This window comes from Sordaria macrospora, chromosome 3 (genome assembly GCF_033870435.1).
Source record: "Sordaria macrospora chromosome 3, complete sequence".
Lineage (NCBI taxonomy): Eukaryota > Fungi > Ascomycota > Sordariomycetes > Sordariales > Sordariaceae > Sordaria > Sordaria macrospora.
In genome coordinates this window covers 2,750,595-2,766,815 of record NC_089373.1, presented here as the reverse complement: position 1 = coordinate 2,766,815, position 16,221 = coordinate 2,750,595, and the positions used below count along the sequence as shown (strand labels likewise).

Sequence of the window (16,221 nt, the reverse complement as noted above, 5' to 3'; positions counted from 1 at the left end):
GCGGCATCATTAAAACGCACCATGGGAAAGTAAGACGGCGTTATTAGGCGACAGGCGACGACATGGGTGGGAGTGACTATGACGACGATAACACTGTCGTCAACCGACATGTCCCCGACGGCACCGTTGTTGCAACTGCGCCTGCGCTTCCTGGCCATTCGGTTCAGCCCGCGACCGCACCCACAAGCGGCTCTTCATCCTCGTCCAATGCGGTAGCGTCGATGCCGTCGAATCACGGTGACATCCCACCAGCGACAGGTCCAGGTCCAGTACGAAGACAAAAGAAAAGAGCCCAAGTCTCCAAAGCATGCCAGCGATGCAGGAGGCTGCAAAAGGGATGTAGCGAGTCGAGGCCGTGTCAGAGATGTATCGGAGTCGGACTCGAAGACCAATGTCTCCGGAGTGAGATGGTGATTGAATGTCATCAGAGTGGAAGTCGGCAACACGGGGAACAACGTCACCCCCAGGCCCACTCCCAGAGACAGACACAGACACATGTAGTACTGCCCCGGCTTCATGCCGGAGTTGTGCCGGTTACAGCAGCAGCAGGTGCAACAACGTGGTCCTTCACCCAACTCCCAGCCAGCCCGGAGAGTTTGGTGAATTATCCTCTCGTGGGCGGTACAGCATCAGCCAGCTCACCTCACCAGATCCAACAACATCACCTCCAACTTAACACCAACCCTCTTCCCAAGGCAGTACTCGACCATTGCATCTCCCGGTTCTTCTCCCGGCTCTACCCGACCATCCCCATCCTTACCCCTTCCTATGCTGACCACCTCCTTCACGTCTCCTCCTCGCAGACCTCTAAGAATGGAAGCACAGAAGCCCAAACCCTCCTAACCTCTCTCTGCGCCTTGATCCTCCTGCAGATCGAGCACCCCACCACTCACCTCTTCACCTCGCATGGAATCCCACACGCTAACTCCGTCTACGGCCGGCTGCTATTCGAAGAGGCGCAAGCCAGCCATCACCGAGCTTTGGCTCTGGGTGGTGCGCATGGTGCACAAAAAAGGTTTGCTCCAACTCTGGAGAGGGTTCTGATCACCTTTTTCTTGTACGCATGTCATGCGGTGTCGTTTCATCATAGCCAGGCGTTCTTTTGGTTGAGGGAGGCGAGCACTTTGTGGGTTGTTTTGAGGGTTGATGATGCTGACTCCTGTCCTGGTCCGGGAGGAGGAGATGGAGAGGGTAGGGAGGTGGCAAGAACGAGAAAGGTACTCGCAGACCGGTTGTTTTGGGTGTTGCTGGTGAGCGAACGGTCGCATGGGATAAGGTATCGGAGGCCGATAACGCTCCAGATTACTCCCACCACCCCATCGCTGGATTTCCGTAGCGACCCGGAGTCTGCCGGGTTAGCGAGCTTGGTAGCGCTGTTCAGGCCGCTGGATACGGGGTTTATGGCGTTGTTGAATCAGGAGGTGACAATGACGGCAAGTGCATTTGGAAGTCCGGCACTGGTGGCGGGGCCATTGGATGTGGTGGAGAATTCAATTGCGGAGGCGGTGCCCGGGCCAAGTCTGAGTCCGACGACTGGTTCCGGGACGGGTCTCGGTTCGGATCCGGGGATGGGGCCAGTATCCCTGCCATCAATGTCGCCCGATGGACGACTTGTCGATTCCACCTGTGTGTCGCCGACGTCAACAACGCAAGCTCCTTGCTTGCTCCCCACCGGCCACCTCCACACGACCCAAGTCGCCAACCTGAAAATCACCCAACTCTGGCTACGCGTGATCCTCTGGCAGATCCGGTTGCGCATCGGGTTATTGATCCCTCCTCCTCCTCGTCCCGCCACGACAGTCGCTTCCTCTGCCGTTGGTGGTGCAGAGGTGAAAGAGTCATTAACCTACCACCACCCCCTCTCCATCGCCCACGAACTCGTCCTCGTCACCAAGTCCCTTCCCCTCGAGAGCATCCGCATCCATGGCGTCGGATTAACGGAGAAGGTATTTGACATCGCGTGTGCCATGGTTGATGTTTTGGCAAAGGTGCCTTTGGAGGATCGACGGAGGTCTCTGGCGGTCTCTGGGCCGACGTTAGGGTCGTTGTCATTACTGACAAGGGTGGGGCAGGAGGAGAGGGAAATGCACCTCCAAGAAAGAGAAGAAAGGGAAGATCTGGAGTGGATCAGAGGGCTGATTCATCGGTTACCCGGGGGTGAAGCGATTTATGATGAGTTGTTGGGAAAACATATTGCTGGTGTGTTGCCGGGAATGGGTTTAAGGGCGTTTGAGGATTGATTGCTGTTCATGAAAACCGTCCAGTTGTCGGGTGCGCGGGCACTTGGAGGGAATTACGGTTTCCGTAAGTCGCAGCTTGAGGAGCTTGAGGTGGGGGAGGCAACCAATTGACTGGGAAAAGTCGCCATGTTTCTGGAGAAGAAGAGAATGGAAGACATCCAAAGGCGGGTGCCCGTCGGTCCCGACAGTGGGATGACATCTTTGGATTTGGTTTCTTTTGGGGTTAGTTGGGATCCGTCCGGATGACGGAGTTTGTTCGCGTGAGAAAAGATTTTCATTGACAAAATGATGGATGTTGTACATGTTTCAAATCACATGTAAACATGACGTATGGTAGATGAGACGAGCTTCACAAACCGATCAACAGCAACACTCGAGACGATTATAAATGTGATGGGCAAAGGAAAACTAAAGATTTTACAAACGACAGAGAAAGAGAAACCTGTCGGAGTGTTAATACGAGGCAAGAAAAAAAAGTGCAAAAAGTTGCAAAAAGAATCGCCCACGGCGAGACTCGAACTCGCAACATTCAGATGGCTTAGAAGACCGATCAAGGTTTCTTAAAAGTCTGACGCGCTAACCAATTGCGCCACGCGGGCTTTTTGTGTGATTGGCCGTGCGGAAAGTCCACTCATAAACGTGGGAGGACCTTGTGCCCTATGGCAAAACATTTTCATGCGAAACGAAACACTACGAGCACCATCATGACAAACCAACAAACCAACAAACAAGCCACCCCCTCCCTTGCCAGCTGTCTGCCAAATTCTTGCTGTTGTTGTTGAACGGAACAGACAAAGGAAAGAAACCAACAGATCCAAATTATCAACCAGTTCTGAGTTCGGACTCCTGTGTGTGAATAAAGGAAAAAAAAATATCCAGCTTTTATTGCATTCCCATTCCCACAACCACATCCTCTTCAAAACTCTTCTCCTTCTCCCGGGGTATATGTTCCTAGTACCTTACTCTGGCTTGATAATAATGCACTTTGTTCCATTCCATCCATCGTCCAACCCTCCCCTTCCCTTCGCAACCAGTGCAGGCTTCGCTTTCTAACCCAAGTTAAACTCGCTAGCCATATTACCCATCATCTTCATCATCTTCTCCTTCATCCTGCGTCCCGCATCCTCATCCGCCGCACCAAAGTCCCTATCATCATCCTCGTTTCTCGGTTTCCTGACCGTAGAAGAACCATCGCCCACCGACCTGCTCGTCTTATTTGTCTTATCACCAGGCTGCACAGGCCTGTGCGTCCTTCTGGATACACCACCGCCGATTCCACCGGGCGCCTCGCGCAACCCAAAGGCTTTGGCCATGTGACCGAGATGTAGCGCGGTCATGTCAAAGTAGACGCGCTCCTCCCGGACGTGCGTGGCGTAGGCGCGGATGTGCGAGCGGAAAGCCTGGCGGGCCGAGACGAGGAGCGGGTTGTCGGGCGTCTTGTTCTCGTCCTTCTTGGCATCCTTCTTACCCTTCTTGCCTTGCTTTGAGGCGGCGAATTTCTCGCTCTTGGATTCGAACGCGGGCGTGGCGCCGGGGAGAGGGGCGAGGAGACGCTGCTCAAAGTGTAGCTGGAGCGCTTCGGCGCGGGAGGCCCATGACTGACGATCGGTTTCGAGAATGCCGGACTCGGTGCCGGGCACGTTGATGGTTGTGGCGAAGCCCTTTTGCAGCACAGAGTCGTAGAGCTGGGGTGCGATGGGGGTCGACTTGGGCAGAATAGAGATGTAGCCTTCTTCGGAACCGGGAAGGAGGAAGAGCACAGCTTTACCGGCGCGACCGGCACGCGCGGTACGACCGATACGATGCATGTGGTCGGGCACGGCGAAGGCCGGATCGTATTCGATGACGAGTTCGACAGCCGGAACATCGAGACCACGGGAGGAGATATCGGTGGTGATGAGCACGGCGGGGTCCTTGCACTCGCTGAAGGCCTTCAGGGTGGCGGTACGGACGGGCTGAGCGAGCGAACCGTGGAGCTTGTGTAGCATCACCGTAGGGTTAGCTGGGGAGGTGATGTATGTTGCTGGCCCGACGGTCGTCTCGATGTGGATATTCGGCTTGGTGGGAGCTTCGCCTTCGGGCTTGGGTTCGGGCTCAGCGCGCGGTGCGGTAGACTTAAGGAGCTCGAAGTGGTAGTCGACCGAGTCGGCACACGAGATGAAGATGATGGCCTTCATGACCGAGCCCTTCCTGGCAAAAGTTGACTTGAGCAGCGCAATAAGCGTGACCAAGCGCAACTTGGCGGGTGTGATGATAGCGGCCTGCTTCAACTGGGCGGGCGCAGAGAACGCCGTCTCAACGGCACCAGTCTCCGCATCCTTCTCCATGTCGCTCTTGGAAGCAGTGATGTGAACAGCGTCCTCCAAACTGATCTCGCCCAGCTTTTGCACGTTCATCTTCATGGTAGCCGAGCAAAGAACCGTGACTCTCCTCGAAGGGAGAACACCGTCCAGAACCACACCCTCGGCATTCTTCTTCTGTAGTGTACCCGCCCTGATCTTGCCGACGATGGTCTTGATATCGTCCTCGAAACCCATCTCCATCATGCGATCGCCTTCATCGAGCACCAACCAACGGACAGTACCAACTTCGAGAACCTTTGTGTTGTCGAGATGATCCGTCAAGCGACCGGGGGTGGCGATCAGGATGTTGACACCCTTTCTGATGCGCGCCTTCTCGGACTTCTTGCTCTCGCCACCTATTACCGTGGTGCACACCAGCCATGGAGCGCAGCGCAGCACCTTTTCAAGCACAACAGAGATCTGCTTGCAAAGTTCGCGGGTGGGCGCAAGGATGATGGCAAAGAGTCCCGAGTTGCGGTGCACCTTGGTGGCCTTGGGGGTACCATCCTCGTTGTGGCTGAGGGCCAATATCCTGTGGACGATGGGGAGGAGGTATGCTAGCGTCTTTCCGGAACCCGTCTCGGCTTGTAGGAAGGCATCGGTATCCTCCTTGATTAACTGTGGTATCGTGTTCTTCTGGATGGCTGTCGGGGCCTTCATCTCGAGCTTCGTGGCCAGGTGCTGGGATACACGTCGGGAGAGACCCAATGACAGGAAGTTCTCTGCTTCGGCAGTAAGGGGAGCGTTCGAGGGTTGTGCTGGCTCGGCCTCTTCAACCTCAGCCTCCTCGAAGTCGGTTACGGGAACGGGGTTCGAGGTAAACAGTCGCGACGATACGAGGCCGGTCTTCATGGCATGTGTCGGGGGCGGCGCCGGGCCTCTCGGGGCGGGATTGCTTGTTCGTGGGGTCTTTGAGAATCTGCCTGAGTCGCCATCTTCTGTCCGTTGACGTTTTGCGCCTCTGTTCGCATAGTAGTCGTCTCGTCGCCCTGTCGAGGCCTCTTTTGTCTGATCATTTCCACCCCTCTCGCCCTTTTGCGCCTTGACTCTGTCCCTCCAACGACCACCCGTGTACTTGACGGTCTGCTTGATCGGAGCATCTCCGATCTCGAAGTTGAGGAACATGCCATCGTCCGCCATTTTGATTGATTTTTCTGCAAAAAAGGGGTGTGGTGGCGCTGGCAAAGATCAATTGGAAATGGGGAGATTCGATTGTATGGGAAGACGAATGGTCTGGGAATTGGCAGAAAAAAAGTTCAACGTCCATGTCGATCCCCGCAACACAGTGGCCCTCAGTGGACTGGCACTCCGCGCCGTTATACTGAAAGTGGAATTGGGTCCTTGGCCAGATCAAAGTGGGGCTCCCGCTGTGTAAGTGGACCGTATCAGCTCGCACTGTCCCTGTATCATTCATCCGCCCTCTTCACCAGAAGGACAACATCAATGCTTGAGTCCGGAGAATGATGATGTTGTACACATGTTATTTCATTTGCCATCAACCTTAATTTGCACTTCAAGTGCGAAGAAGACCTGGTCTAGTTGAAAATCCCATAATCCGGTGCGCATAGACTGTCTACCGTATTGTCCGGATCCCCCCATTGGATACATTTGGGACTGATGAAGACGATGTTGAGTAGGGAGTTGCTGAAACTTCATTATTTGACTTCCCATCAATAGATTTCTTAGGCATAGTACCAATGGTTGGAATAATGTTGCTGTGTCCCTCACCTCGTAGCTACCTGTTGCCATTTGCAGAACTTTTATACAGATCCATCTTCACTGGCAGTTAGCTCTGGGTGATTAGCTAGTCCCTTCAGCCTGTGGTAGTCAATGAGTGTCCGAAAGGCGAAGGAGTTGTAACAATAATCGAACGTGGACAGTCCAAAATACCTCGCTTTGGCTAGAAATTACCGCCGCAAAACTATTGTGGGGATTATAGCAAGTTGGAAATACATTGAACAGAGTCCATCAGGAATCTCTTCAAGGTAGAAGATGCCTAGAGGCTAGTAGAGGTTTGAGAGAATAAGAGAGACGCTTTAATGCGCCCTGATCATGACCTATTCGGTCTCTTTTTACGACCTCCTTTCGACAAGATAAACATTAATGATCATACTCAGCGGTAACCGCAAGACGTGACAGTGGTAAATCGGACAAGGGGACCGAAGTGCATTGGAGGTCAGTCGAGATGAGATCGGACGAAAGATGAACCGAAATGGAGTTCAAGAAGAGCTGTAACGGCAAGGCTGAGGGCCGGTCGTCACATATGACTTTATACACAAGTATACCTCTTCGCATGCCCTTGAAGTTGTGGCCCGTATTGCCAGCAACTTATCTGAAGATCTCAGGCAAAATCACATATAACTGCATGGGAAGCAAACTCCCCAAAAGAGCATTTGCTGTGGTGCCATGAAACCCATAACTAACAGGCAAAATGAGGAATAGGGTTGCCAGTTCCAACTTTGGAACCACCAGAGTGAAAACACTTGTTTGCAAATGGCTTTGAACAGAGCAAATAAGGACAATCTTGGTATAAATCACAACATCTAGGGCTTCGACATGTATCGGCCAATACCTTCTCACCACTCATGATACAAAGCTCCCGCCAACCCCCATCCATCACAAATTCACACCATGCAAACATGCTCTGCCTCGCTGACTCCCATCTAAAAGCTGTAAATCTGATCCTGTGTATAGCCCAACTCCTGCAACACACCCTTCTTCCCACCACCCACCCACCCCTTCGTTCCCTTCAACGCCTTCTCCATAGCCGGCGGTCCACAAAGCAGCACCTTTGTCCCGTTGCTCGCCTTCGCCGCCTCACCGCCGAGCCCGACCTGCTCCAGCACCTGCCTAGTCACGTACCCCTTCTGATACGGGGACTGCGCACCAGGCTGAGAAACGACGTAAACAGTCTTCAAGCGGCCAGGGTAACTCTCCTTGAGCTTATCAAGCTGGTCGCGTAGGAAGATGTCCTCGTCCGTGTTGACGCCCCAGATCAGCGTGATGCGGGTGTTGTCGGCCGGGTTGGTCAGGATTCCCCGGATGAGCTGGTACATGGGGGTGATGCCGGCGCCGCCGGCGATCATGGCCACGTGCGGGTGCTTGTTGGGTGTCCACTTCATCTCGGGAATGGGAGCCACGGTGAGGGTGTCGCCGGGTTGGAGGGAGTGCAGGTGAGTGCTTTGCTTGCCGCCGGGGTAGAGTTTGACCATGAGCTCGACGTAGCCGGGCTCGTCTAGTGGTGAGTGTTAGCTAGTGGGTTGACGGGAAAAACGTAAGGGGTACTAATAGACTTACTCAGGTCGTTTGTGGGAGTGTAGGGACGGAGAACCGGAAGCCACCGTCCCTTGGGGAAGGAGATGGTCAGAAGAGCGGAGGTGAGGCCCATACCACTGGGCTGAGAGGAGTCAGGCAGCTCAAAGCGTAGCTTCTTTGTGTTGTGGTTGACGAGCTCGGTGCTGTGTAGGCGCAAACTGTGGAAGCCAAAGCCTGACAGAGGCAGCTTGCCCGGCTTGAGATCTTTGGCGTCCATGTTGGTTGCGAGGGCAGCTCCGGTTGCGCTTCCGCTTGCGTTCCGTCTCAGGTAGAAAGCGTAGATTCCCAGGCCCGCAACACCAGCCGCGACAGCAACTTGAGTACTCATTACACTAGCCCTGAGGGTGAGAGGACGGAGGAAGTTCTTCGGGTTGAATTTGAGTGGGCTGTAGTAGGGAGGCATGTTGAACACAGGCGCGCGAGCGGGGGGATGCGGTCGTCCTTTAATAAGCCGTAGTCAAAGCAGGAGTGGCGCGCGGCGCGGAGAGGTGCGTCTGGGTGTGATGGCTTGCTTGAAGCTTCGGAAAATCGGGCGAGACCAGCAGCTCCTTCTGCGTCGTAAATAGGGCTATGATGTAGGTCTAAATGCGGGATGTAAGGGTTCACAAGGACTAAGGTTCACGGCATTTCGGACCTTGCCCTGGGGAAGTCCAGGAGGGGCGCATTCTTAAAGCAGCCAGGCATTCTGAAAGCCAAGTGAATGTCTTGACCCGGACCTGCCTGAGCCGAAGGGATAGGACAAGGGGGTTGCCATCCCGTCTGATAGGGACGGCAGCTGTGAAAGGGTAAACATTGGATGCCCGTTGTGTCACTTGCCCTGGAAACGTCGACCAACAGAGAAATAAAAGTTGAGCTGACAACACGCGAGGGCGGAGACGATCACCGTCAGCTGTGTGGATCAGAAACCGCAATGGTGTTACCTAGGCCGTAGTGGTAGCGACAAATAGCTGTGAGCCTTTATGGGGTGTTTTGTGCTTACTCGGTTCCGACGGGCGCCCGGCAGCATCCAACAACAGAGGGAAGCATCCCGTCGTGCCGTGTTCCAGTTTCTTCCACATTGGCGATGCATCCCGGGTGTACGACCACATCGGCCAATGTAAACGCCGTGTGCCGACCGGGATCGGATGATTGCATCACAATAAAAACAACACCTTCAAGGGTCAAGGTGGTGGTTGACGGAGGAATAATGGACCCTCAATGATTGGAGTTGAGGTGAAGCAGGTCCAAATCAATTGGCGGACTTGGGGTATTTTTGACTTGAGAGAAAAGACGAGGAAAAGTGAGATGAGAGGAAGAAGTGCACGCACCAGTTGAACCTGGCCAAGTACCGTACAGTCCGCTCTGTTAGCATGGTCCGGCCTGTACCCCAGATTTCACCCATATGACCGATGTGCCTCTAACTGTAAAAGCTCCGGGGTACATAGCTGCCGAGCAAGGGACTAGGTCCCTTTATCAACCCAGTTCTCTCCACCATTTCTCCAAACTCTCCAACTTCACAACTCCGAACGTCCTTCTCAACCCCAGAAACAGAACCCGTGAGCTGCTAGTTACCTCGGTGATTTATCTCCGGTCGTCGAGCGTCATGTCTTTATACTTCTCCATGCGCCTACCTACTAGCAAGATGCAGCTTAGAGCAAAAAAAAGTCACACGGTCAAAACCAGCAGCTTCACGAGCTTCCACGATGTTTACTCCCCCTTATTTTAAACTCGCCCATATCGCGGTGAACTTGGTCTGCTCGTCCGCCTCTTCCTCCTCTATTTCTTCCTCATCCTTGTAACATTGATATAGGCTATCCCAGACCCAAACAATAGCTGTTCGCCCCCCTTATACCATCATCTCTACAACACGACTCAGTACTCGCATGGTGACACCGTCATATGTTTACAATCCTCCACGCCAAGCCGACTTTGAAGCGCAGCTGATGCTAGAATCCCGTGGAGCGTTCTGCCCTATGCTGTATATAGTTACTCGCATACGAGCTGTCCCTTTGTCAGTCGGCGCCTGTCATCTCGACTTCTTCCTCGACGCTCCTTGACACGCACCGACAGAAGACCACTTCGGTTTTCCAGACCCTTCAAAGACCCTGAGCTCGACCCAGCAGAAAGTTATAAAATTACGTCATGCACGCCCTCCATGACCGACCACCGCCCAATGAATTGGATAAGGAAAAGGGTGATATCTGTTCACAACTGGGAGAAGATGCAGATACATTACACCCTTCAGACTCCATTTCCAACAGAAATTCCCGTGGTGATGCAAAAGTCCATGAGGGAGCATGTCTGGGAGTTAAGATCGAACTGAAAAAGAAGGATGCCTACGACGAACTCCCGTACAGTTACTCGCCGTCCACGAAATGGATGATCCTCACCGTCATCTTCCTCGTCCAGACATCCATGAACTTCAACACGTCGCTGTACTCGAACGGTCTTGCCGGCATCTCGGAAGAGTTTGGCATTAGCCTTCAGACGGCCCGCTGGGGCGCAGCTATTTTCCTCATCACCTATGCCTTTGGGTGCGAGCTTTGGGCGCCGTGGTCCGAAGAGCTTGGTCGCAAAAAGGTCCTGCAGGCTTCGCTCTTTCTGGTCAACATTTGGGCCATCCCAGTCGCCCTCGCTCCCAATTTCGCAACCATCCTCGTCGGCCGCGCCCTAGGCGGACTGTCATGCGCTGGTGGCAGTGTCACTCTCGGCATGATTGCCGACATGTACGAGCCTGCTCACCAGCAGGTTGCCGTCTCCTACATCGTCTTCTCCTCGGTCGGCGGATCAGTCCTAGGCCCCATCATTGGCGGCTTCGTCGAGACGTATCTGGACTGGAGATGGTGCATCTGGATCCAGTTGATCTTTGGCGGCTTTGTTCAGCTTCTTCACCTATTGTGTGTTCCAGAGACAAGGACTAGTATCCTGCTGGACAGAATAGCCAAGAGGCGCAGAGAGTCAGGCATTGCGCCCAGTCTCTACGGCCCCAATGAGCTTCACCCCATCCTGCAGCGTCTCAGCTGGAAGGAGTTGACGCGCACCTGGCTTCGTCCATTTAAAATGTTTGTTACAGAGCCGATTGTCCTCACTCTCTCGCTACTGTCAGGATTCTCCGATGCCCTCATCTTCATGCAGATCCAGTCCTTGGTTCTGGTCTACAATCAATGGGGCTTCTCCAAGATCCAGCTTGGCCTCGCTTTCATCCCCATTGGCTTGGGGTACTTGATCGCCTGGCTGTCTTTCCTACCAGCTTTTAAGCGCAACAAGAGGGCACGCGATCTTAAGCCCCATGATGAGCATGCGCAGTACGAGTCTCGACTATGGTGGCTTCTCTGGACTGCGCCATGCTTGCCCATTGGCCTGATCATCTTTGCCTGGACTTGTAGCGGGCCACCCATCCACTGGATTGGAACCATGATTGGCTCCATGATCATTGGCATTGCAAACTATTCCATCTACATGGCGACCATTGATGTGAGTACCTTCTCCCCTTCGCGCCAAGCATACACAAGCTAATCAAACATTCAACAGTATATGATCTGCGCCTACGGTCCCTACTCAGCCTCTGCTACCGGAGGCAACGGATGGGCGCGCGACTTCCTTGCCGGTGTCCTAACGGTGCCGGCAACGCCGTTTGTTAGCAACATTGGCGGGAAGAGGCACCTGGAGATTGCCAATACCATCCTGTTCGCCATCTCCCTTCTTCTCGTCGCGGCGGTCTACCTGACGTATATATACGGACCCATTCTCCGGAATAAATCCAAATATGCGCAAGATCTGGCCAAAAAGGCCGCCCGAGATGAGTCTGGACACTCGCGGCCTCCTTCCAGAATCTTTGACCAAGACGTGACTTGTCCCTGAAGAGATGGACGGAGATCGTTTTGGAAGAGTACTTTAGTTTCGGGGTGTTATCAGCGTGTATACTGACTATACGAGGTATGTTATTGGCTAGAACTTCTTCATCAGCCGAATGCCTTCTGGACATTGAGGGTTCGACATCACGATGGAAGGACGTCAGGTTGTCACCAAGCTGCTTACTGACATTTACAGAGGACAGGTAAGAAAGGGTATGGGGAAGAAAATTTTATTATATGCGTACATAATGTTTTGCGGATATCTTAAACAGCAGTTCCTGACAGAACTTCTGGCATTTTAACGTGGCTTTTATTTGTCGAATTTACCAGTACCCATGTATTATTAGCAATGAATAATGAGAAATGACCATAGAATTGTACCGATATTAATACGATGACTCCCCGGGCAAGTACAGGTAGGTGAAGAAGAACTGAAGTGAAGGGAAGAGAAGAAGACCCCTCAAGCTACCCGCCGGGATGATATATTTTCCATCTCTTCCATTCCTGCCTTGTTTCTCAGCTCTGTAAGAAGATCCATCCATCCTCTCAATTCCCCGGTAGCATTTGGCTGGTCTCGGTCCGAAAAGGACCTCACCGGCATCGAGAGCTTCAGACATACACGGAATCCACTATCCAGCATTGACCATTACGGTTAATCGAGGAATTCGACCCAGACGACATAAGTATCCCAGTATACCTCCCGACGCACGGCATGCCGGCGCTCTCCCTCTATTCTCAATGAGAATCCCAGGTGTCAATCTGGGGCCAAACATCGAACAAGTACAGAATCGGCGTCGAAACAGTTATAACTAACAGCCCAGGGGCCCAGACCAGATTATTGGGCACCATTTGTAAGATGCTGGCAAAAGCAGTCATGATGTAATGATCCCATAATCCTTAGCCGATGTTGGCAAGCAATGTCGCAGATGCTCGTTGCGCCGTGCGATTGATGCTCGCCAACTCTGCTGTCCCGTCCCACCGGCTGTGACGAAGGTACCTACCAAGCTCAGGTACTTTTCTTGTGGGTGGTGCGTATCATATCTTATCAGCCCGGCAGCCCGGAAGGCAGCTCAGGGCCTTGTCGTTACCTACCTTACCTAGGTATCTTAGGGGCCGGGGTCGGGCCAGGCAGGTTCTCGAGAATTGTATTCGGTCAGGCAAGGGACGGGATGCAAAAACATACCTACCTAGGTAGGTACGCAGAGACTGGTTTCTTCTGGCGGTCCTTGCAATCTTTCTCCCGGAGAGAGTAGTACTTGGTCTATGAGACTGGGCCTTGGAATTACCTACTAGGTACCTAATAAATGGCGTAGGAGTGCCACTGAGTATGCTGGCTGGTGTTTGCGGCAGCGAGAGAGAGAGAGAGAGAGAGAGAGAGAGAGAGAGAGAGAGAGAGAGAGAGGTCGGCAGCTGCGATGCCAGAAGAGAGGTCAGAGTGGGTGGTGTTGTGAGAAGGAGGTCGGTGGTGCTGTGTTGAGACCAAAGCAGGAGCGGATCTGCTTTCCGCTTCTGAGGGAGAACGAAATGGTTGATCATGAACCTGTCTGTGCAAGAAAAGGTGCTGATTCTTTCTTCATTCTTCTCTTTCTTACGTCTGCACGGAGCTGACCTGCTGCTCAGGTGTTTTGAGGAGCTGGTGACGGGTTCTCAGGCGCCTCGACGTACTCATCTTCGTCGATTTCGGTGGCATTGTCTTCCTCCATGGGGCGTTCTGAAGGTACAACCGACACGAGAACAGGGAGTGCAGAACCCCACTGAGGGAGATCGCAGAATTCGGACTCTCCTTGATAGTCAACAAGCCGATCTTCACCTTCCTCCAGCTTTGGTCCCGTACAGATCGGTTCTCGGCGTGACTTGTTGTACTTGACTTGACGGGTCGCTCTCTCAAGATGCATTGCCGATGTTTATGGTATTATCCAGGATGTTGGTGGCTTTGCGAAATGACTAAATGTCCAGCTTTCGAACAGGAGATTCCATTCTTCTGGGTACCTAATTGCCGCCCCGGTCCAGCACTGGACGGTCCTCTCTATGTGTTTCCTTTCCTCTCCACCCAGCAGCAAATTTCTGTAACTAATTCCATCAAAGATCATTTTGATGTTCCCCTCTCTCATCGGTTGCGCTGACGTACTAGCCTTCATGGGCGTATAGTAGTCGTTGTCGTCGTGCTGCTCGCCTCAACGCCCATGATGCTTCCAGCACTTAGACAGAGCACAGACGCGGCGGAAGTGGTAGGGGAGGTTGAGAAGAGAGGTGTCAAAGGGAGAAGTCGAGAGTGGAAGGGGTAAGGAGGTTGGTATAGGACCAAATTGGTACACCAGAAATGGTTGAGAATATGATGAGAGGAGTTCGAGAACGGATGAAAGTCCATTCATTCGATCCTATGGATTCCCTCGGGAGTTTGTCGTCCCATATCAGCCTTAACGTCACTCATAGCATCGGTTCCCCTCCTGCCCTTCCAATAATCCTTTGGACCGGTGCAAATTAATCGTGCTTGGGGTATTCTCTGCTGTCCGCATCGTTCTCTCCTCCATCCCCCCATAGCAAATGGTACTCTACCTGCCGTTCACCGTCGACAAGAACCACTCCGAGCCTCAGTGCCTAATGACATAGGACGAGAGGGACCAGATTCCCAGTAATGTTTGAAGCCCCACGTCACTTGAAGGTCTTTTTCTCTTTTAATCTTTTTTTCTTTTCCTCTGCACCCGTCAATGTATTTTATTCAAGGTACTCACCAGATATGCACTAGCCAACACATTAGACACTCTCCAGATGTAGGTATTTTTATCAAACCCCTCCCTCCTCGTTGGTTGCGCCGGCATGCTGGCCAAAAGTGGCTGGCATCACTAATGGCCGTGCTGCTGGCGTGCGCAAGTTCCAACCGACAGGCAGCATTCATTGGTGGACACTGACTGGGATTGAGAATTAGGACGTCGATACCTCCATTGGGATTCTTCTGGTTCCTCCGCACGACTTGGGACTGGCCTGGTCGAGTAGATCATCTCTACACCACCTATGTGCATTCCTGGGCTGTGCTGCCCTCTGAACCATCTACTTCCGGCTGGCTGAGGTACTTCCGGTTGCTTTCGAGACATGTCAGTTGGATTGATATGATTGTAGATAACCGCATAACCTCCTCGCTTACCTTATCCATGTCCCTCTCTGAGAACTACTCATTAGATAACACTAGATACCCAGGCATTGTATATGATTGGCGGTCGACTTCTACCTCATTGCTTTTTGTGAAGTTCTCAAGGTCTAGTCTAATCTCTGGAGTCAGCCATCGCGGTGGTATTGTCACCAAGCCGAGGAAGCGTCGCACAGTGGATTGGATGGAGGCAGGCTTGCCGTTCACGAAAGAGAACTCCGGTAAGGCGGAATACAAAAGCATCTAGACTGTGAGGCTGGATTGGGAGCGTTGAACGGTACATGAAGGCAGGCAAAGCCCGGGCCAGTACAGGGCCCATTGTAACTCCAGGCTGAAGTTGGTTTTGACTAGGTACCTTAGGTAGGTAGCGATGACATGTATTGAGAGCAAGTCTTTGGCGATTTGGAGCTTGCAGCCACCGTGTCGTGTTGCTGATGATTGATTGCAGAAAAACATGGATGCTCTGAGGGACAGTTTCGTTGTATGAGTGGGTGTGGTGAATGTGGTGAATGTGGTGAGTGTGGTGAATGTGGTGAATGTGATGAATGTGGTGAATGTGGTGAATGTGGTGAATGTGGTGAATGTGGTGAATGTGGTGGTGGCGGTGGGGGTTGAGCTTTGAAGTTCAAGTGTCTGGGGTTTGGGGTACTGGTGTTCAGTAGGTTAATCGTTGTCTACAACTTTTTGTAGATGTACTGATCTAGACTTTTGCTTCTCGGTTGGGACTTGGGTGCTTTTTATTTTATTTTAGGTATATTGGTTGAAGTGTTACCGCTTGACTGTTAGTTGTGGGTGTTTACTTGTTGGAAGAGGAAATGCGGTTATTCTGTGTGTTGATAGCGAGTTCCAGTGTGATGGAAGTCATCCACCAAGTCCTTGTTGCCAACTTGAAGGCCGTTGTATAGGTAGGTAGTCTTGATGTGTCGGGCGGGCGTAGGTATCTGTATGTGTAACGAAATTGAGTTGCTTGCTACATAGGAGTAGAGAATGGGAAATTACATGCTGTTGCGTCTGACCTTTGGTGTACTGTAAGGAGATAAGGAAGTGAAAATCGAATGAAGAAGATGAAACCAGAGGACACCTAGAAACATACAAGGAAATGAATGAAAAGGTAATAAACAGATTTCGTGCTTCGTCCTTAACGTAAATTCGCCTCAGTCACCTATTTTTGACAGAACGATGTATACTTACCTCTACCGTCCTGAATGTCAGTGGCAGGTGAGATTCCCCCTCGCCTCGCCATTTTGGCGCTGTGTAGTGTGTCCTGCCCACTAAACCAGGTTGAAATCCCGGATGGGAACCCCTCGGGCTTCCAGAGCATCACGGTCCATTCTGGGGTTATAGTT

General features: G+C 52.5%; 5 protein-coding genes and 1 non-coding gene across 6 annotated transcripts; 2 read left to right on the top strand and 4 right to left on the bottom strand.

The window, feature by feature from the left end:
• Positions 1–23: 23 nt before the first annotated feature.
• On the top strand, positions 24–2,645 carry SMAC4_03078 (uncharacterized protein). Its single transcript, XM_024655371.2, has one exon. It carries the CDS (start codon positions 63–65, stop codon positions 2,238–2,240), a length of 2,178 nt encoding a protein of 725 aa, XP_024511267.2. The 5' UTR covers positions 24–62; the 3' UTR covers positions 2,241–2,645.
• A 94-nt stretch (positions 2,646–2,739) lies between these two features.
• On the bottom strand, positions 2,740–2,839 carry SMAC4_13498. The gene is made up of 2 exons: positions 2,802–2,839; positions 2,740–2,775 (listed from the first exon to the last, which is right to left on the bottom strand). It is a non-coding gene; the product is annotated as a tRNA-Lys (tRNA).
• A 450-nt stretch (positions 2,840–3,289) lies between these two features.
• On the bottom strand, positions 3,290–5,722 carry SMAC4_03077 (uncharacterized protein; the record flags this gene model as incomplete). The annotated part of the gene is made up of 1 exon (XM_024655372.1): positions 3,290–5,722. One exon carries the CDS (start codon positions 5,720–5,722, stop codon positions 3,290–3,292), a length of 2,433 nt encoding a protein of 810 aa, XP_024511268.1.
• Positions 5,723–6,342: 620 nt separating this feature from the next.
• Positions 6,343–8,670, bottom strand: SMAC4_03076 (uncharacterized protein). Its single transcript, XM_024655373.2, has 2 exons — positions 7,880–8,670; positions 6,343–7,817 (listed from the first exon to the last, which is right to left on the bottom strand). The coding sequence occupies exons 1-2, from the start codon at positions 8,298–8,300 to the stop codon at positions 7,246–7,248; spliced, it is 993 nt and encodes a 330-aa protein (XP_024511269.2). The 5' UTR covers positions 8,301–8,670; the 3' UTR covers positions 6,343–7,245.
• A 1,348-nt stretch (positions 8,671–10,018) lies between these two features.
• On the top strand, positions 10,019–11,737 carry SMAC4_03075 (uncharacterized protein; the record flags this gene model as incomplete). The annotated part of the gene is made up of 2 exons (XM_003349439.1): positions 10,019–11,350; positions 11,408–11,737. 2 exons carry the CDS (start codon positions 10,019–10,021, stop codon positions 11,735–11,737), a joined length of 1,662 nt encoding a protein of 553 aa, XP_003349487.1.
• A 1,609-nt stretch (positions 11,738–13,346) lies between these two features.
• SMAC4_03074 (uncharacterized protein) lies at positions 13,347–13,625 on the bottom strand (the record flags this gene model as incomplete). Its single annotated transcript, XM_003349438.1, has 1 exon — positions 13,347–13,625. The coding sequence occupies one exon, from the start codon at positions 13,623–13,625 to the stop codon at positions 13,347–13,349; it is 279 nt and encodes a 92-aa protein (XP_003349486.1).
• Between the last annotated feature and the right edge of the window lie 2,596 nt (positions 13,626–16,221).